Raw genomic sequence first — 22,327 nt, forward strand, 5'->3', positions numbered from 1 at the left:
ACTTTTTATAGCATTAAATAACAAAATAAACCCAATTTATCTTAAAAAAAAAAAAAAGAACACGTGAGCATGAAACAGCGTTAGAAGTTGGAAATGAGTGACATACCTCTGGTCGGTCCCTGTGTGTGTTCACTGCTTCAATGTTGAGGAACACAGATTCCACTTTACAGCCTGTTGGAACAGGAAACATGTCCTGAAACACAGTAATGGTCTTCTGCTGACGTTTAGAGGACAATCCAGAACAACACGCGTGTGATTGGTAGTGAAACGTCCTGCAGGAGAATCTCAGCTGTGTCAGGCAGGTGATGGGGTGCACTGGTCCCCCCCTCTGTTCAGAGATTGTTTTCTCCCAGTTTAATGGCTTCCTTCACACCTCTGTCAAACCGCCATGTGGATATTACTGTCCTCCATAGTCGTGTTTCCCATTCAGGGGTCCAGGACCCCCCACGGAGCACAGGGGGTCCCCGAGCCATTCAGAGCCATTATGTTTAAAAACTAAGACCACTATACACACACACACACACACAAGTTGAAGTGTGTCCACTCAAGTTTTGTCTTGTTAAATCAACTGGACAAAAGCAATCAGAGGCAATAAACAGACAGAAACACAGCATACATGCACCAAAATGTGACTAAGGAATGATGGATTCAGGAAGGGGTGGGACGCGGGCTCCACGGCTTTTTAGTATTTGCATGAAGGGGGTCCTCATAGAAAGGTGGGAAACCACTGCTGTGAAGAGAGTGTGGCCCTGTAGAGCCCCTCATGTGTACCTCTTTGTATGAAGGTTCTGTTTGGTCTCGCCCTGATCTGAACAATAAATAAAATAGTTAAAAGCCTAATTAAATAGGTCCTTCTTAGCCTGTCTGTAAAAACATGAACACTTTGTGGCCCTCAGGTCCGCTGGCAGGCTCTTCCACAGATTGGGGCCACAATACTGGAAAGATGCCTCATTGTAGGTTGGAGTTCTAACTTTGGGAATTCTGAAAGGGCCGGTGCTGGAGGATCTCATGGTCTGCAAGGGCTCGTTCAGTAAAGGCAATTCTGAAAGATAAGAAGATCCGGGACCTCCAAGACATTTAAAAACCAGTAAAAGAACCTTTAGTCAACCCTAAAGCACACAGGGGGCTGATGCAGGGGTCTGAAAACGGGTGAAATATTTTCCCACCTTCTGCACCACAAGTGATAGCGATCTTTCATATTATAAAAATGACCTAAATAATGGTATCATGGATCACTCAGAAGTCAAGTTTACATGGAAACTTTTACAGAATTTGCTTTGAAAACATCCCGATTGAAGATTTCAGGGCAGCCGTTTCCATGGGACTGTGACGGACAGGCGATCTGTCCGGGGTGTATCCCAGCCCGATGATTGCTGAGATAGGCTCCAGCTTCCCTGCTTCCCCGCGGATAGACCAAGCAATTAAAGGCAGAGTATGTAAGATTTCAAGGCGATTCTTTCCACCACCAGGTGGCAAACACCAGGTCGTGAGCAAAACCACAAAACTGCTACCTCCACAAACGACCACAGGTTGGCAGTAATGAGCAAAACTCACCCCTCACCCCTCCTTGCCAGCTCCAATGAGGGCAGGAATCGCTTGTGAGCTGTAGCTCAGAGCCGCTCTGCAATAAATGGGCTTATACTCCCCCTACTGGTGGAAAAGAAGTACTTTTTTTTTACTGGTCAGAAAACATTCAAGAAGGGTCTTTGTCATTAATTAAACTTGTAATTTAATCATGCATCAAATATGGACAGACTGGGACCTACATGTTTAAAAAACTATCTAATTATGATTGTAGTTAATTTTTTAGTTAATTTATTTTGAAAATATTGAAAACCTTACATACTCTACCTTTAAGGAAATGAATGTTTCCATGGGAACTAAACTATTCTGATCTGGTGTGTACATGCGCTAACATTTAAGCAGAACGGTCCTGACAGACGTATGCAGAAAGATGTTCGTATCACAGGGCTTATCAGAGACGGAGAGGTCTACAAACTGATCGTCACAGTTGCAGAACTTTCAGTGAGCAGCTTGATGTTCATGCGCTCCTGCTGCAAACAACGAACAACAAAGAGGAAAAGACGTAGAGGCAGAGTTAGGATTAAAAACTTTCTGAAGCTGATCGGTGAATTTGTTTCCAAGTGATCTAAAACGTCACTCGTTGTGTGTTTACGTGCAGTCAGAGCATCGCTGTAAGAACGTAGCCTGACGACTTTCTGATTCAGTGTTGACATGATACCAGGATCGGTTTGGGAAAAGGAATATACTACCACTGTGAAACCAAATGAAAATCCTTTCAGTCGGACACTTTTCACTGTCAACATGGATCATTTTCAGTCCAATAGAGCTTTCAAAACGATTGCAACTGGCATATTCGGCTCCATGTAAACTCAGCTGGTGTGTATTTGTCAAAGTGCGACTTTTTACCATCAGTTTTTATCCTTGATCATCCATGGTTTTATAAAACTCCTGAGGACTTGCATGCTTTTAACTTTTTAATACTAGTGTGGGTTTTATGTATGTTGTGTGAAACTTATTTGGTTTTAGTCTCAGGTATGTTTTAATTGTGCGATTGCTAAAACCTGGTGATGATGAGGACAGCTGATCCCAGTTAGAACACCACACCCCCCAGTGTGCTCATTGGATAAAGACTCCTTAAAAGGACTGAATGGACAGAAGGAAGGAAGGAAGGGGGGGGGGGATGATAGTAAAGAAAGAAGCACAGAAGACGGGGACAGAGCTGTAGTGCTGTTGGTACCAGGCGTATCAGAGACTATCCTAAAGACTACAGGCAGAGGCCCAGAGATGGTTCGGAACAGACCCAGGCCAAGAGGAAATCAATGCAACGCCTGCTAACAGCTAAGTAAAGTGGTGTCAGGTGACGTGCAGCTCCAGACCCTCCAGACCCCATCTCTTGGCTCCATCCGGATCACCTTGCTGGAAAATTGGAGACCGGCAAAGGCTCCCAAGAAAAGAACAGTTTTCTTTTTAGGTTTTAGCCCTTGCTCAGGTCGGGCTAGGGGATTTTTTTACTGAACCATTGTTTTTAGTACTTTTAGTTCATTTATTTTTTTTGGACAAACTCTGCCTGGCTTGCATTCTCTTTTTTTTTTTTTTTTTTTTTTTTTAACAGTGGAACTCCCTTTTTGCTGGTATTTTAAAGAGCCTTCACACCACTGTGTGACATATTCACCATATGGAGTCTCTGAACAAACGCTACATGTTGTGGCTGCATAGTAACCCCCCTGGATGAGAAATAGATGTCTGGAAAACTTCCATAAATAAACTAAAAGGTAAGCTATACATCACAATTTACTCCACAGTTGCATGCTACCCTTCCTGAGACAGTAACAACGATGTCATCAGAGAAGGTGGCGCCGGATTTCTAGCAGGGTTTTAAAGGTCAAGGTTTTAAAAAAAAAAAAAAAAAAAAAGCAGTCCAGTCATTTGACGGAGGATCTACACAAACATGATCCTTTAGTTATGAAGACATAAGGGATTAGCAGAGTTGCTCTAATGAAATCATAATCAGATCTATTTGACCATTTTACCAAAGAAAATGGAGACGAAATAAAAAAATGTCTCTTTGCATGGTAAGAAAAGACAAGTCGACCACAGCTGAAGGAGAAGTTATCATGATGTGAGCAAACTAACTCCAGCAGCGACTGACCGTAAGCGACCGGGGTGAGTTTCAGCACCGTGTGGAGAGGACACTTCAGGTACGGCAGCTCATCTGGGACATAAGAAGATGGAAACACTTTCATTAATAAATGCTGCTTCTGTTCTCATCGCCGTCTGCTGTGTTTTAACAGAGATGAGTCTCACTGCAGGGAGAAAAGTCCGTTTCTGTTGGAAGTAAAAGCGTTTCTCTCACCAGCGCTCTTGTCCAGGAAGTAGGCCAGCAGACATCTCATCACAGCTTGGTGGCAGATGACTAAAACGTTTTCCTGCCTCTCCAGCTCCATGATAACGGGCTCCAAACGCTGCACCAGGTCCTCGTACGACTGGAAAACATCCATGTGTAGAAGTCCACCGCTTAATCAGGATGGTTGGCAAAGTCTGAAGCAATGTCAGTGCAACGGAGCCGTGTGTCGCCGTGTGTTTAACGTCTGATATCAGTATTTTTTATCATTTATTGCCACTGCCATCTGGTTGGATGCAGGGTTCTTGTTGCTCAACAGTCCTGGATTGCTGCTGGATTTTTTTCCTTTAAATCCATCAGTTTCAGACCCAGTTTGTCTCAGATTGGTGAAGCTCTCTTCATCTTTCCATCTGAGAGACAGTAATGACACCCAGTCATGTTACTGACCGGTTGCCAGTTAATCTAGTTAGTAGTGAAATTCTCCTCCAGTTGTTTTTAATCCCTTTTCCAGCCTTTTGTTGTTCCTGTTCCAACTTTTCACAGATGTGTTGCTGCCATCAGATTCACAACGAGCTCATATGAATGAGCTCCATGAAATGATAAAATGCTTCAGCCTCTAAAAAGTTGTTTTTGTTCTACTGGGAATAAAATATGGATGGAAAAGATGTAGAAATCACTGTTTTTGCATCTGGAAGTCCTGGCTTTTCAGTGGCTGCTTCGCCTTTTTTTTTCTTTTTTTTCTTTCAAATATCTAAGGTAATGCAACACAACACAGAACCAGCAGATAAATAAAAGCCATAGATGATGTGAAGAAACATCAGGCTGGTGTGTCTGTGCATCCCTAAGAAAACACACCTGCACATGAACGTTTACTTTGAGTCTCACCTCTCCTTTAGGATAACGGTATCTGTACTTGTCCTGGTCCCTCAGTGCAAACTCCTCAGGGAAGTTCTCCTGAATCTCCTCATACGTCATCTCCTCACACACCCCCTGAACAGAACAAAAGCATGAGAACATGGAGGAATCTCACAAAATCTCAAGACCAAATATACATCCATTCATTCTCACGGCGTCGATCTCGTTTAAGGCCTTCCACTGCTCGTACTGGACCCCCAGAAACTCTGCCGTCTGGATGGTCCTCTTCATGTGGCTCGTCCACACCTTCAGCTTGCTGATGCACTGCTCACGCATGTACTCACCCAGAGCTCCGGCAAACTGACACAAAAACAAACAGCGCTGATCATGTAGGCATTAGAGGTGCATATCAAAACCAGAACCATCAAATTACAACAGATCCGGTTCGGTACAGGACGGGTTGGAACACATGTTTCTATGTTCCCATCATTCTCCTCCTTTATCTCTGGGTTGTGTTCTCCTTTGTACCACACTTCTATAACGTCATGCTATCACATAGCTGATGCATCTATCACTATTCAGTGTTCTGTCAGTTTGGGAAATGATCTAGTTGGGATAACATACCACAAGTTCACTTCTATAGTTTTATCTGTTGGTTTAGGCTTCTTTGTCCAAACAGCACACCAACGAAGACCAAGCTGTTTCCCTAACCCCAAAAAGCCATTACAGAAGACTTTAATGTTGGTAAACTGTCACACGTTTCAGATGCTTAGTTTTGCCTCATTCCATGGTCTGCTTACGCATTAAGCAAATTAAGGCTAAACTGATTGAACACTGGCTGTCTGAAGAGTGTGGTTGCTATGGAAACACAGCAGTGACCTGGATTTACTGAACCAAACCCTCTTATAGTTCCTTCACATGACAACACAGAGACAGTAAAATGCTAAAGTTTAATCCATTTTTGGGTCGTTTCCATGGTAACACAAAACAAAACCGCAAAGGTCTGAGAAGGGGGCTGCGGAATTTCATTTTTTTAAAACCCAAAGCAAATATTGTCCTCATGAACATCAGCTGGGATGTTTTGGTGGCGATCATGTCTCATCATCTGCTTGTGCACTCACACTCTTTACTGTGACGACTACGGCAACGACAATGTAAATGACAACGACAACAATAATGATGACGGCAACAAAGACGGCAAGGGTATAGACAACAGCAACGACAGAAATGACAATGGCAACAACAAGGCCACAACAACGATGACCGCAACGACAACAGCAACGACAATGATGATGGTAACAACGGTAACGCAACAACAATGACGTCGGTAACGACGAAGTAAACGATGACGTAAAAGACGACGGCAACGACGACGACGGTAATGACAATGTAAACAACAATGACAACGATGGACCTCCATGTCCTGTTTGTGCTGCTGATAAAATCTTAAAGTTATTTGGTCTCTTAATGCCAAACCTGTGAAGGAGGATTATGTACGTACTTCTGATATGAAAGCTTGATGTTTTATGTTACTATTATGGGACCAAATATTTTACTCTTATTTACTTTTGTATTACTTAAGATGGAGAATAAATGCTTATAAGGCCAGACCTCTGCTCCCCCCCCCCCCCCCCCCCCCTCTCTCTCTCTCTCTCTCTAAAAGATTCCCATGTCTGTCTAAACTTTCTCTGCAGCAACTGAATATGGAAGAATACAGAGCATTGTGTCGCACAAGACTCAGTTAGAATAACAGGAGATAGATAACGCTAAGACCTTGAAGATAACAGGAGGAAGGATACGATTGACCATTGAATACATGATTCAGTGTTGTAGGGGAAAGGAAGACAATTCCATAAATGGTCATGCGGTGTGTGTGTGTGTGTGTGTAGAGAACTTTTTGTGGGAACATTTATCCAACTGTATGTATCGCTCCACCTATGATGATTTAATAAAAACAGCCTGTTGAAGAGAGAAGGCAGAGTTCTGCTGCAGATCCTGGGGTGTAGGGAGCTGCACGGGGCTCTCCCTTTGCAAAGGCGAAATATACCGAAGGTACCGTCTGATTTTCTTCGTCCAGCATCCAGCGAGCCCTGAACCTTGGAGAAGGCTGAGGATCACACACTGTAAGTTACCGATGCACCTCTATACGAGAAGTTATGTTGTCTTAATGATGTAACGCACATGTAGGCTTGCAGTTGCAACATGTCACAGTCTGTAAAAAACAGGTTTCGCGCATAGTAACATGGACTTGGAAGATCGTCATGGTGGAAACATGCAGATCAAATGTACATTTGAAACCCTTATAAAAATGTACATGTTAAAACGTGACCATACAAACCCACAAGTCAAAAGTTTCACACGTGATTTCACATGGAAATATAAGTGGCTTTCACATGTTATTACCATGAAAATGTTCCAAAACCAAATGTTATCCATGTGCATAACGTATTTCACATGTGCAAAACCACAAGGGGTCACATGTGAAATGTCTGCATTTTCATAAGAGGTGATTTTGTCTTCAGTCAGAAAATCGGATGTTTCTCAGCATCTGACAAAAGAAGTCTCCAGACCTGGGTACCACGAGGTGAAAGTCCAGAATCTCCCCCGATGCGACCCACGAGGTTGAGCTCGCTCTCTCCGTGGCGGCTCAGGTAGATGGATCTGGGCGTGACGTGGATGTTCATGAGGTAGTAGACGATCCTGCTCTGAATGTGGTCCTGGACGCGGTTCACCAGATATCTGCTGCCCACGTTAAAGATTTTGATGTACGATAAGTTCCTGTGTGACGGAGAGAAGGAATGAAAAGCTAACGGAGACAGTTTCAGCGAGCTGTTCTGTCACAAAACGACCTTTCTGCAATGTAAAACAACTCCTGAAATCTGACAAATAATAAAGAGGAGGAAGGTTTCTGGTGCTGGTTTTTATTCATAAGTGAAGCAGAAGATGGACAGAATCTTTAAAAGGCCATAAACAGGAAAGATGTGACAAGCAGGTTTAACAGAGATTAAACCAGGACACAGAGTCCCCACAGCGTGCTGACACTACAATTCATCATGTCTTCTTTTTTTTTTTTTTTTTTTTTTTTACTTTGGATTAAAGTTACTGGATTCTTGATGGTTAAACTGATGTGTTTCTGTGGATTGATGTATTTTTACACTCTATTTCCTAGCTGTATCTAAAAGACAGATTAAGCATCCGCATAGAGAAAAAGATCTTTTATCAGGGAAATAAGAAAAACATTTTATAATTCAAAAAACAACTTAAACATCTGAGATAGGATAAGATAAGATGAGGTGAGGTGAGATATATCTACAGGAATCATGGATCCAGCGATCATATATCAGATGTTCTCCACAGAGAACATGCAGAATTGTTTGTTTGTTCGGACAACTAAAACGTCTGGTTATAATCTTATATTTGTTCATTTAGCTTCCAATTATATTCGTTTTGAGTTTCTAAGCAAGAAGCGAGTTCACACAACATCCTGATTTAATGTCCACAAATATAAATTCTTTCATTCAGACTTTTTCCATCATGTGAACATTTTAACCCTTTATGGGGCAAGCGACTATTTTTGATTACTTTGTTTTCTTTCATATTCAGCATGAAAACTATTTAATTTTTTTGTTAATGTAACAACAGGATGGAGGTATTGGTACAGACCAGAAGGACAATTTTAGGTTAAAATTTCTAATTTCAAGGTATTTCATTGAGTATCCTATAAAGGGTTAAAGCTTAACATCCTCAGATAGTTTTTTCAGGCACTCAGGAAGGAAATGAGATTTTTCTAACCTGGTAATACATTTATACAATAGTGTGAAATCAGCTGTGATGCCAAACTGATCAATGGATCCTGAATTAAATCAAACTGTGCTGGAAGCTGACCACCTGAATGTCGAGTACATCCTAGCTAGCAACATAGACACTAATCCAAGCTTCAAAAGAGCAAACATGATGGCGGGAAATGATGATAACGTGTTGGCAAACACTGAGACATTGTCCTCTGAATCGATACATGATATTTCCCTTTGGGGATTAATAAAGTATTTTTCATTTGATTTTATTTCATATCTTGATCAGACTCATGATGAAAAACTCTGGTTGACATATTTATTAGGGATCTAAAATCATATTGCCAGAAATGAACCAGGTGTCATTTTTCTGCCTCGGCTTGTCCTCGGTTTCCTGGCACCAGGACATTTTCCTGTCAGCTATGTGGACACATCCAGTGATCAAAAAATGTAAACTCCTTCATTTATCCACCCTTTTCTTTTATGATAAATATATATATGTGACATTCTCAGGTACATAAACTCTCATCTGCTGCCTGACAGCTGGTCCACACACACCAGTACCCTCTAACCACCACATAACAGCTACATCTCCTCCTCATATAATGCAGCTGAGTTTCATATGACAGATTGTAATAATTATTGTTTAATAAGGTCCTGCCAAAACATTTCAGCCAGGCTAAGTTCTGGACTTCCTCTCTGTTACCCTTTACATCGGAGTCCACCATCCATCTTCTGTTACCTGTCCTTGTTGTCATCCAGGGAAACGTAGGTCTGTTTATAACATTCAATCCTCTGCAGGAAGTCGGCCACAGCCTCGTCTTTATCACGATCTGCGTAGTCTGGACTGCTCAGCTTCACTTGCTGTTGTCAGAGAAAAGAAAAGCTTGAAGAAAACGTGTTGGGCTGCAGCTGTGAAAACATCCATCGCAGGGGAGCCCAAGTCTGGTTCTGGAGATCTACCATCGTGCAACTTTTACATGCATCACTGCTCCAACACATCTGCAAATAGCTGAATTCCCTCATCTGCATATCACACAGCTCTGCAGAGCCCTGCTAACAAGCCATTCATGTGGTTCAGGTGTGTTGCACAAGGGTTGCAACTGAAAGTTTCAAGGTGGAAGAGCTCGAACCGGTCTGGGCTACTCCTGATCTACAGCTACGACACAGACTGGGCAGATCTTCTTTTCAAATTAAGAATTGCAGTAAATAAATAACAGTCATGGAATTACACGGAGAAGTTCCCACTAAATAGATTCATTTCTAAAAAGCCTGGATAAGCAACACATACCTGCCTCCTCATGTGGGCCACATGGCCTGAAACTGCCTCAGCTCTCACACGTTTCACTTACTTTGATATTCTCAGCAATGATTTCCGGATCATCACATATCGACTCCACAAAGAAAACCTGTCCAGGTGGGAAAGGAAAGACAAACAAGCTGCAGCATCATTTAGATTATGTCCAGGTTTACATGTTTAGCATTAAAAAAAAATCTGATAAACCTTGAAACCATTTTCTTTGGCAAAGTGGATGATGAGCTCCCTGCGATCAGTCGTTGTGTTGGTCGCATCAAAAACCTTCAAGAGACAAATAAAAGAAAGAAAAAGACATTTACTCTATTTTTGAATTTTCCTTTTTGATCCACAAATCACACAGTTTGCATCAAGGGTTCTAAAGAAAATAGTGGTGTGACTCCATAAAAAGAAAAAATAATTAAAATGAATAATCTTCCTAATTACAGGCTTGGTAATTAATTAATTTCCGTTTAGCATATTTTAATCTCATAACAATGTTTACCCCAAAAAGCAAAATTGTGTAATATAAATATAATTTAGTGGACGACTCAAGTTGTTATGTATGGAAAATTTAATTTAACTACACTTTAGTTCAAAACAGTAGAAAAAGAAATAAAAATATCTCTGCCACAAACTAAACAAACCTGAAGGTAAAATACTTTCTTCAACAGTTCTTACTGTTCTCTGATTAGGAGTCAACAACAAGTTACAGTACATTTAACTTTATATCCACACACTCCATTGTTAGACATTAATATCTGACAGCACGTTTTATTTTCTGTCTGGTCATGAATCAGAGACGATCATCTGCTCTGACTGCAGCTTGGACCATAGACTGTATATAAAAGATGGGCGGAGCATCCGTGACGTCACCCATAGGTTTCTGAAGAGCTGAATTGAAGCTCGGTGGGCGGTTCCTACCATCACCATCTTGGCAGCATCACACATGTCGTCTCACCCGGAAAATACAAATATGGGAGGTGGAGCTGAGAGGAGGGCTGTGAGGGTCATGGTGGATGATTGACAGCGAGCAAACTCCGAGCTTTCTGTAGCTAAAAGCTAACCGAGCTAACCCGGAGATAACAGGAGATAACAGGAGCTAACCAGCTAACGGAGGTAAGTGGGCTAAAGCTAAGTCATGTTGTTAACCAGCTAAAAACCGCGGTTTGTTATATGTTCTTCTTACTTGAAGCGGGAGATCGGATACCTGTCAATCAAAAGGACACACCCCTAAATATGCCGAACTTCGAGATTAAATTACTTTTAAAGGGGTGAGTTAGAAAACAATTCACTCCCCCCACAGTTGTCATGAAGGTAAACCTGACCTAATATACCTCAAATGTTTTTTGTACCAGGCTGTAAACATGTTTAGTTTTTGCTGTGAAGTTGGTCTTTTTAACATGGGAGTCTATGGGGATTTGCTCTGTTTACAGCCCCTAGTGGATGAAGGGGGAACTGCAATTTTTGCTCTTCTGCACAGGCTTCACTTTAAATCGCTGGAGGTTGCTGCTTGGAGCAAACCTCTTTTGAGTGTTTTAGGACAAGGGAAAGACCTGTGGCAGCTCTAACTGCTCATTGAGAAGAGTAGACATGCAATTCTGTCACCAAGACTCGATTGTTTCCTGCTTATCCGATAGTGAAAAGATTTAAACCACTCCAATCCCGATTGGCAGCTGGCATTGTTGAATGACTGGACATTTAATCAGATTGTTTTCCATTTACAGTCTCTGCCAATGTCAGAATCAAACCTACGACCTTGCTCAAAACTTATTGACTAAGAGCGCAGCATGACATATATGATGTATACAGTTTCTGACATATCTAGCATCATTTTATGGTACAAACTTTGCTAAAAATCCTGTAGAAGAAAATATGAATTTTGTTTTCTGTCCCTTCAAGCAGGGGTAGGTAATGTTGGGGAGCTAGATGTGAAAGTGGCGCCCTGTCTTGGCTCCTCTCCCTCCGGTATTGTTCCTTGCGTGATTCAAGGCTTTTTTATTTGCAGCTTTTTCCACCAACGATTTTCTCTCTCGGTTATTTTGCGGGAGGACGCAGGAGGAAATCTTTCCTGCATTTTCTCAGACATGTTTGCCTGGGCTGGGTCTTTATGGGCTAAGTGGACTCACCGCAACCTGACCTTGGCACCTGGTGAAGTAGTCACACACATCTTCCAGGGCAGCGTTGGCGCAGGCCCTGTCCACAGAGGGAGGAAGTGTCTATAAACTTCACAGAAAAAGTCCATTTAGTCCCAACAGCCAGCAGTGGGGCTGAGGTCAGAACTGCAGACAAGCCTCCCCATCCTCTGGGGGTAGTCTCTCCTAAACCTGCTCTGGAATGGCCAGCGTTTAGGACAGAGTTTGGTCCTGTTATTGTTATTCATAAAGTGATGTAACAATGAGGCACACTGAAGACATCAGAAACATCCCAGTCTGATATCCTCTAATGAGATGGATCTTCTGTGAGTGGATAAAACCATGATACCTTGATATCTAATTAAAAACAAGCCTCCATATGGTTGTGTGGAGTTATGTTACAGCATCACATGGTTATAAAGCAGGAACTGACATGGATCTAAAAATTCCCACCATTATAAACCTGACGGCTCAGGGAGTAAATCGCTTTTATATGAGGTTCATACCTGCGTATCTTCATGGCCTCTGTGTTGTCAGGTTTGAAGAACTCATAACTGTTGTAGGAACGTGTGGCATCTCTTCTATATTGTCCAAGATTAAACACTGATAAAAACAAACAGTCCTGCATGTTTATCATCACAGTTACTCTCATTAAAGCTTTTTTATATACAAAAATGCAAAACAATGACAACAGCAGCCACAGCTGAGGTCGTAAAATCAGGGGTTTGATCCCAGATCGCAGTCCTCAGGCAGGACACTGAACCTGCATAACCTCCTATATGGTTACTACTACTACTACTACTACTACTACTACTACTACTACTACTACTACTACTTCCATGCAAGCAGAGCTGTGCATGGAAACTGGCATGTCTAACCTCTCTGAGCCATTTGGTCAAACATGAAATCCTATGTCTGTCTGTTAGCTTTAGCTCAGCTGAACTTTGATGATGCAATAAGAACTTAAGGAACAGCCCTTCGGGGACCTTGTTTTAGCTTGTAAACATCTGTGTTTCATTTCCTCATAAAATGAAACCTCCACTGGACCAGGAGGCCCAATTCACAGCTATCTTTCTCTTTTTTGCTGAGGTGCAAAGCAATGCTGTACAGAAGAGTGAGCTAATGCTCTATAATGGAGTGGTTGTGAAATCTGCATAACCTTTGGTTGGAACACCAATCCAGTTGAGGTATCTGGTGAGCTTCGTAGAGATGTAAGTTTTCCCTCGAGCCGGCAGTCCCACCATCACTATCATGGTTGGAGAGTTGGTGAATTGTGGCACAGAAGCTTCAAAACACAGACAAATACAGTGTTTAGACTCCTGCTGTAACTTCACAGCTTTAATGTTGCAGGTTTCTGAATGAGAATGACAGAAAACCACTGACTCTGCTCAGACCGAAGGACTGTAAGAAGGTTAGGGACATTTCTGAAAGTTTATAAAAGAATCAATTCATCTCTCATGTTTGCTCATTCATGATGCATTTATCTAACAACATAATGCGCATATTATGTAATGCAACATAATATTAGCAGCATGGTGTCCAAATGATTCCCTCAATACCTCTGATTAAAATATCAATGCTCCCTACAACAACCCCACACGAAGTCCTCACTCATAGCCGGCAGTATGGGAAAGAATTCCCACAAGGATAGTCTGGGAACTCGGTTCAACTGGGAAGAGATTCCTCAAAATGTTGGTTTTGTTTGCAAGATCAAAAATAAAGAAAAATAAAATTTTCTTCATTGATTGACCTGGAAACATTTAGTTTCTGTTGTTTAGTTTCTTTCTTTTACTTTGGTGCTCAAACCCAATCTGTTCTTTTTTTTTTTTTACCAGAATCCATCCAAAGGCAGCCAGATATCCACCATGTTCATTTACTTCCTTTTCCGTTAACACAAGCGTAAAAGTCATTCTGGCTGAAATGTGACTTTACATGTATCACCTATTTAGACAGAATGAATCCATTTAACATGCTTAGAATTTTACCGCTGATTGACTTTCCAGGAACTGCAAAAGGTGTAAAGCAACACTGTTGTGTGTGAGACTGGTATTAGTCTTACCAATCTCTTCCTCTTAAACGTCTCATTATCCATTTTATTAACAAGTTTTAAATGGATGTCAGAGGTCAAACAACATTGTTTGAATTCAGCCTTGGTTGTTAACCCTTTAAAGCCCAACTTAAGAAAAAAACGGGGGAAGAAGGACCATTTTTAAAATCTGTCCTTTTTTGGCCCTTTGATAAAATTTGTAAAAATATTACCTTTTTTTTGGTATTTTTGTTTCTACCAATTATTATCATGTGAAAGGTCAAAATTATCATAGTGCTGTCCTCTGCTACTAGTATCCATTAGGGGGCAGGAGACAACTATCAGTGCACAATTGGGTTTCTACCAAAAAGTAATGCAAAAGGTATCAGAAACCATATATATTAAAGAATTGACATTTGATTCAAATCATTCCAAAAGCATCTGTAGTGACTCTACTGAGAACAGGCAGTTGGTGTGTCTGAACCTTTAAATGTCCATACCCATTCCACGCCCTCTCTGGAGCTTTTACTGGCACCCGCTTAGTGGTTTTAGAGGGCAGGATCACTTGGCCAGAAGCTTGGTCAATTTCAGAATCCACAACTGTGGAAATATAGTTGACTCACCTGTTTAAGCACTTAAAGGTGGAGCAAGCAACTGAAAGAGGTGACAGAATCTTTTCATTTTGGTGGCTCATACACAGGATATGACACACACTGTTAAAAAACTGTTAGAAAGTGAATTTCAAATAATATTGGACCTTTGATGATGTCATATTCATTTAAAATCTCAACGAGATTGCTAACAGCAAAAGTTTGGGTCTGGCTGACCCGCCAGTGGTAGAGCATTTGGTGGCATTTCACCTCCACCCCAACCACCTCTTGCATCTGCAGGGCCAACTCTCCTGGATAAAATGGAGCATTTAACAGCCTCCATGTATCAGAAGGTTTACAAGTCAGCCGCTCAGTGAATTAACAATCTGAACGCGATCACTCTTCTGTCAGCTTATCAAGCAGAGCTGTTTCAAGACATGGGCCACTTTCTGGATAAAGTCACCCCAAGTCCAACTGTTTTGGAGATCTGTTGTCTCATACTTCGGGTGTCGAGAGGCGCGGTACAGGGCTGTGGATGTGTCATGGGCCTGGCTGCAGCAGGGAAACAGTTGCTATGGCTCAACCTCTCCACGTTGTTGGACCAAGATAAGCAGGTTATCATGGATTCTCCGTTCGACCCGTCACGGGCTAAAGGACTGTTTGGGAGGCGGTTACTGCAATGCAGCAGGCCAGCGACCTCAGGAAGAAATAGGTTGAGGCTTTTGATCTCTGTTTCCATGCAAGCTGTGCCTCGCCAGCTGCCACCAATGCATCAGTGTTTTGCAGCTATGGCTGGCAGGGGTCGCAGTACTGTTTTCAGAGGACCCAGGCTCCAGTCACCCGATGGTTCTACAGCACCACAGCAAGGTTCACACAAACCCAAACAGTGGGGCAGGAAGTCTTTCGCTGCAGCAGCCGTTGCAGTCATAGCTCCACCCCCCGCTACGCCAATCCAAGCCTCTCATCCTCAGGAAGGGAAAAAGAGGTGGTCGACATAGGAACTGGTTTGGCAATTCGATGCCCAGCAGGCTTCACTCGCGGAGATCCCTGCCCTGGGCTCAATGAGGACTGTTCAGGGGCTCTCTCCCTAAAGCGGAAGAGTTATTCCCAAGTCCCTGTCAGCGCCGTGTAACAGCCGACTCTGTTCTTTCCGTGAACAGGTTCACGGAAGCACGTTCCCCCAGTGTTTCACAATTCCCTTGCCCCCCTTCAGCACTATTTGAGGCCAGTTCAGAAGGGACAGGGTTTGAGTGGTTCAAAACTGTCAAGCACTTCTCTTGGTTTTTCAATAAAGTCTCCACTACTGCAGCCAGGCATCATGCTGAGGGCAGAGTGTGTTCCAAAAATAAAATAAAAATCAATAGTGCAAAGCTACATGCCACTGGAATAGGGTACAACTGCTACAAATTTGGACTTCAGCCCTCCAGGCCCATTGGCTATCAGAGCAGAGGAATGGCACGCATGCACAGGTGTCTTGGGTGTTTACCTCCGTTACCAAGGGTTTCAGACTACAGTTTGCAATGAAACCATTGAATATCAGTGGAATAATATGATCTGTTGCATCGGGTGTGACAGCGACGGCTTTAGTGGAAAAAATACCATGTCTCTTAAGCAATAGTGCAATTCGTATTGTTCCGGAGGAGGAAATGAATCAGGGGTTTTATTCCTGGTACTCCAAAGTTACGTTGCATCTGTCATGTCTGCTCCTCCTCTGGTTCATTCAGCCTCACCTACCTACTGATCACTGGCCCGGACTACATTTCCCAGGATTGCCCTGCTCCTGCCATCATGGATTTCATCTGTGTTCTCCTCGTTATCCTCATGTGTTGCACCTGTGTTTCCTTGTATTTAATCCCGGTGTTTCGTCAGCTTCCTTGTGTAGTCTTGTCTTCCCCATAGCAGGCTTTCATCCCATTCTCTTCATGTAGTGTTCTCACTGCCTGTTTGTAAGTATTAAAAGAACTTTGGATGTAAGCTTATCCTGTGTTTGCGTCCACCCAATACCAAGCCATGCCTGACACCATCTTGGACATCATGTTACCTTTTTTCAACTCCCTTCTTTGAAAATACAAGTTCAGAATGCTGACAACATTTTGTTCTGATCTATATGACAAGGTGACTGGCTAACGTTGTTAGATTTGCAGGATGCTTATTTTCACATTAGCATTTATCTGTCTCACAGGAAAAAACACACGGTTTGCATATCGAGAGGTGGCGTATTAGTATCAGACCCTCCCATTTGGTCTGTCATTAGCCCCGAGGGTCTTGTCAAAGCAGTCTCTCGCGCAGCGGACCTCAGGGTGCTGGCCTATTTGGACAATTTTCCTCATGTGTAACCCCAGCAGGGACCAGGCACAGAGAGATACGTTGACGTTACTACGCAGCCTATTAGGCTTGGGTTTCAGCGTTAAGTGCACAAAAGGTGTGTTGGTTCCTACTCAGAAGTTACAGTATTTAGGCCTCGAAAGCTTCTCTATTGAAGGAGCGAATGGAAATATTCTGGCAAAACGCTTTTTCGTAGGAGAAAAAGTGTCTCGTTGAGAGCTGGCATGAGTCTAATGGGACTTATGGCCTCAGTAATATCAGTGGTCCCACAGGGACTGCTGATGATGTAGATGTTCCGTACTGGGTGTCCTCCCTGTGGCTGGATGCCAGACGCTATCTTAGACGGAAGGTGAGAATTTCCCCTGTATGCGTATGCTGGCTCTCCATTCCTGGAAGAATCCAAAGGTGTTCTCCAACAGTGTTGCATTGGGAACAGTGGTTATAAGGAAGACCCTGACAACCAACGTATCATTCGGGTGGATGGCCGTGTTGGAAGGGAGAGCTGTGAACGGTGGTGTGTTGAATACCCAGGCGGATTTGCTTTCCAGGGGAAATCCACTATATGGGGAGTGGAAGCTAAACCCCCAGGTGGTCCAGCTGGTGTGGGAGAGTTTGTAGATCTCTTTGCATCATGCAAAAACATGCAGTGTCCCCCTTTTCTTTCCATTAAGGAACAAAAATGCACCGCCGGGGATAGATGCGCTGGTACATCCATGGCTGAAAGCGCTGTTGTATGCGTTTCCCCTGCTCATTCTGAAAGGATCAGTGCTGAGGAGACAACAACTCTCTCTGATTTAAACAGTGCTGCACTGGCCGAGCAGGCCATGGATGGCAGAGCTGGTCAGTCTGTGCCACGGCGAACCATGGCCTCTGCCAAGGCGCAGAGACTTGGTGTCACAGGCGCACGGTCAGATTTTCCACCAGCATCCTGAGCGACTAGCTCTATGGGCTTGGCATGTGAAAGGAAAATTTATATGGCACTAGTCTGACTTTGACTGTAATTGAGACAATTCAGAGCGCCAGGGCTCCATCCAAGTGCTACATCCAAGCGCTCCCTCTACAACAAGTGGCGCGTGTTTGAGAGATGCTGCAATAACAGAAACATACTCTCTCTTCAGTGTTCTGTTTCAGATGTGTTATTTTTCCTGCAGGATTTATTGGATGATGGGAGAGCCTTCTCTGAAAGGAGCGCATAGGCCACCGGTTCTCTGAACACTGAGAGACATAACATGGTGACCTGACAACGGAAACTCAGAACCAAGGAGTATACACACTGAGGGGGTGTTTCTCAATTCAGGGTCTGTCCACCTCCAAGTGCGCAGACTGCGCTGGCAACAAAGTGTTCTACGTCATCTGCACACAACTAAGTGCCCTTACTGTCAGTAAAATGAGACGGCCTGTCTAGTGGACGAGAATTACCCATCGTGCTCCAGTCCTCCGTTGCCTAGCAGCTACATATGCCAAGTTTATCTAATTACTGATCCTGTTCTTTCACAAAAATATTTTTTAAATGACAGAATATGGTGCCAGTAGTTTAAATGAATTCATTTTCATTTTCCTTCCTTGGAATCTTTTCTTGAATGAAAGGGGTCAAAGACTGCATCTGAGGAAGACTGCAATGAAATTCATTTGTGGTTATTGGACACAATGCCGCTTGCCCTCCCAGCTTGTCTGCTGGGACAAATATTTGTGTGTATATACATAAAAATAAATAAACGGTCTGGCTGATGTGGTACCTACACCGGCGCTCTGCTGCTCATTCTTTTCTATCAGGTGCGCAATGAATTCTGGGATAGGAAAGGGCGCTTAGGATACATCTCTTGTACCCTTCGTTTTAAGCTAATCTGGAGCCAAACAAAGTGCGGATTTGAAGGGTGGACTCGAAGGAACCTTTGAATTGGGACAGCACTTGACGCTGCTATGACGTATGCAGCCAACGAATTCACACTTGGAAGTGTGCAGAACCTGAATTGAGAAACGGCCACCGACTGAGGAACAGGTGCAATGAATCAGAAAATTAAACCAGGTGAGTTAATGAACAGGAAGCAAAACAGGCTACGATACACGGAGAGCTAAACAGAAAGAACAACAAAATAAAACGGGAAACAAGACCAAAAGACACAAACACTACGCCATAACATTAAAATCATGCAGCTTCTGTAAACTTAAAATTCCTAAAATCCACATTCCAAATTGGAGACAATGCTTCAGGCTGTCGCGCTGGAACAAACCTACAATTCTGGCTGCAAAACAGACTGAACTATACTAAACTTTAAATAATTTATGCTCAACTTTTTTTTTACATTTATTCATCTAGTTACTTTAAAGTCTTCTATCATTTTTGCTGCTGAATTTAAAATACAAGCAGGTGGCAATCTGAACAGTACAGAAACCTTCACCAACCAGCTGAAACCACATTAAATGATCTTATTTGCTCAGTTCAGGAAAAGTCAATCTGGGGTTACATAATATTCCCAAAACTAAGAATACTGCAAGACTGTTTTGCTCTGTCGGAGTTAAATGGTTTTTCATCAGCCAGTCGAACTTGTGTTTAGCTGGATGAGTTTAACTAAATAAAACCCTGCTGTTTGTGCTTATACGATGTTAATGTTGGACTCTGTGCTGCAGACTACCTGTGAGCACACACTGGTTTGTGCTGTTAGCACTGTAAACAGATCAGAGTCCAGATCGCCAGAAGCCCCACATACATCTGGGATGTTACCTTAACATCTGTTCACACAGATTAATAAAAAATTAAAGCATAAAACATATAGAATAACTTCTAACTGTTACAGTTAACCACAAATACCTGAACTGGACTTGAGATTCATTATTACTTACTGTGTTACATCATCTTGTCCTTCATTTCACATCATCTCTTGTCTATCAACTTTTTCAGTTTTTAGCTGGAGTTAATACCAAAATGGTGTAAACACCTCTATCATTTTGCAACCGGCTAGTAAGAACAAGTAAAACTACTTTAATTATTCAAAATGTATTATTATTGTTGGGCTGGTAGTGACTTCAGGAGTAAAAGTTCTGTAATCTTTAAATGAGATTTACACACTGCTATACAGTACTTCATAATATATCTATAAAAGCACAAATAAAACAAGTGAAAGCGTGAGTGTGTGTTGGGTGTATACTCACAGCCTCTGCGTTTGCTCAGTCTGCTTTGCATCCATGGGACCCAGGTCTTCTCCAGAGGGTTTTGTTTGAGTGTTGACTGGGTTTGTGGCATGGCTTCAGCTGCTATGTGTATGTGTGAGGTAGTCGCCTAAATATCCTGTTGCACTCGTCTATTGCTGTGTTTGACAGAGGGAAGACATAAAGGGAGCTGTCCAGGTAAGTGGACACGTTTTGAACTTTCTCCTGTGGTGTTGATGTGGGAGGAGTTCCTCCAGCCAGTCACTGACTCTGTTGATGCAGACGATGAGGGGGCTCTGATTGGCTGGTCAACCAGTTGCAGATGTTAAGTGTCAGAATCTGCTCCAACTCAATGCCCTTTCACAGCAGCTGCTGCCTGACAGATGTTTTTGATGTTTTCAGACGAAGCCCACTTTTACATCCTATGGAAACAGAAAATATATTTGCTTTAACATTATTCAGAGATCACGAGATAATGGAATAATGTAGACTAGTGTTCATAAAATATACCTTAACTCATCCCCCAGATGAATTAAACTTGAGTACTGTTAGCAAACATTAGTTTAGCTTTCTAGCTAAGAATAAAGTGGTAACCGAGCAACAACAGCAGTTAGTAAGTGCTTAGAAATAACCAGTTTTTAACTCCTGGAGGATTTCTCAAGAATAAATGTGTGTGATTTTATAGCACACAAGGTGAAACTGCAACCTGATGAAGGAAATGTCTTACTTAAAAGGAAATGAGGATCTCTAAACAATACTTTATACTGTTTTCAACCCCAGACTTCATTTGTACAGATTAAGTTTGTGTCATTTTACTTTCAAATATAAAGGCCGAGATCTACTAAAGGTTTGCGTGTACTAAATGTTGTTCAAATTTATTCATGAATTTTTAAAAAAAATTTTGCTCCCATACAGTGTTTATTTGTGTGGCAATCAGATTTCTCTACTCTAGGTCATGTTTTCTCCCCAACCTCACCATGCTGCAATCTAAGAAAATGTGCAAAATCCTCATTTAAATAGTCTCAAAAACTATTTAACTATTTAATAACCCAGAGTTATCACGGGGGGGGGGGGGGGGGGGGGCGCAGCAGTAGTAGTAGCAGTAGAAAATGAAGTAGAGGAGAGGAAAAGACAGAAAAAGTCACAAGTGTGGGACCATCTCACAGTCAAAAGGGCAGAAAACGTAGTGCAGTGTGTGTGCTGTAAAGCAGGTCTCAATGTTGCAGTGCCTGAAACACCCCCCCCCCCACTTCACCGCTCCAGGCGGAGATTCAGCTTCACGATTTATATCAACAGAAGCAGCTGTTGATATAAAATGTACTGTAAAATGTAAAAATGTAAAGGTCTGTAAAATGTACAGTGTTATAACCTGTGATATTAGTCAGGAGTAACGAGGCATGGCGAGGTGTCGGCTGCTAACGCACGTTAACAGTCTTGTAATCCATCCCTCATCTATCTCTCCTGCACACACGCAGAGTCAAAGCAGATGTTTTAGGCAGCGTGTGACGGCAGGCGTAGCCTCTGTTCCTGCAGCAAACTTTTATTTCGTATTAAACAGACACACTTTTAACAGGCGTGTCGTCCTCCAAGACATAGACTAGTTCTTAGATACTTTGGACATGTTTATAAGTCAGTCCTTTCTACATGAATTCTTCTTTTAAATCTTTTAAATTCGCGATTGGTTGAGAATGGCTTCTCCACACATTGAGCACGTGCACAAACACGTTGGCACATTTTAAAATATGATACTTTTAAAACATTTTAAAATATAAATTTATAGATTTACTTTGGTTGAGTTTCTAGTATTTTTTTTTCCCAAGTTATAATTTAAAAAAAAAAGTCGTTAGAGTACTCGATTACTCGAAGAAATAAACAGAGTACCTGATTCCAAAAGTACTCGGTAGTTGCAGCTCTAGTTCAGAGTTTGATGTCAAGCTCTGCACAAGTCTAACGAAATAAAACTAAAAAGGAAAAGAAGACGAAAGCTGAAAAAGGGAAAAGAATACAAAAAGCTAAAAGAAGACAAAAAGCACAAAGAAGACTGAGGCTAAAAATAAGACGAAGGAAGTCAGGCTGCCAGTCTAATTTAAACAGACCCGCCTTTCGAACTTCCAGCCAATCATGAGTTGCTTCTGTCAGAGGCTGACCGACCTTATCCAATCAGGTCAGCTCTAGTTCCTTCCCTCTGCATCTCATTAATGTGAACATGATACTCAAAATTCTTTACTTTGTTTGACTCCAATACACATCAAATCACATTCTTAAGATTTATGCAGACTCCTCGTTTGCTGGGAAGAAA

The 22,327-nt window shown here is 42.2% G+C and overlaps 1 protein-coding gene across 1 annotated transcript in view; it reads right to left on the reverse strand.

Moving 5' to 3' along the window:
• Positions 1 to 22,327, reverse strand: part of LOC306755498 (6-phosphofructo-2-kinase/fructose-2,6-bisphosphatase-like) — a gene marked incomplete at its 3' end in the record, with an annotated part of 158,060 nt that overhangs the window by 419 nt on the left and 135,314 nt on the right. The window contains exons 2-14 of the mRNA XM_079239902.1: positions 20,032 to 20,133; positions 13,100 to 13,225; positions 12,447 to 12,543; positions 11,935 to 12,001; positions 10,016 to 10,090; positions 9,864 to 9,920; positions 9,254 to 9,375; positions 7,291 to 7,498; positions 4,934 to 5,080; positions 4,751 to 4,855; positions 3,878 to 4,007; positions 3,674 to 3,736; positions 107 to 171 (exon numbers count right to left, since the gene is read on the reverse strand). Of these exons, the coding sequence (XP_079096028.1) occupies positions 107 to 171; positions 3,674 to 3,736; positions 3,878 to 4,007; positions 4,751 to 4,855; positions 4,934 to 5,080; positions 7,291 to 7,498; positions 9,254 to 9,375; positions 9,864 to 9,920; positions 10,016 to 10,090; positions 11,935 to 12,001; positions 12,447 to 12,543; positions 13,100 to 13,225; positions 20,032 to 20,122 (1,353 nt within the window). The 5' untranslated portion in view covers positions 20,123 to 20,133. The remainder of the gene's footprint in view (positions 1 to 106; positions 172 to 3,673; positions 3,737 to 3,877; positions 4,008 to 4,750; positions 4,856 to 4,933; positions 5,081 to 7,290; positions 7,499 to 9,253; positions 9,376 to 9,863; positions 9,921 to 10,015; positions 10,091 to 11,934; positions 12,002 to 12,446; positions 12,544 to 13,099; positions 13,226 to 20,031; positions 20,134 to 22,327) is intronic.

The sequence above is a fragment of the Telmatherina bonti genome (genome assembly GCF_933228915.1).
Source record: "Telmatherina bonti genome assembly, chromosome: 4".
NCBI classification, from domain to species: Eukaryota; Metazoa; Chordata; class Actinopteri; order Atheriniformes; family Telmatherinidae; genus Telmatherina; species Telmatherina bonti.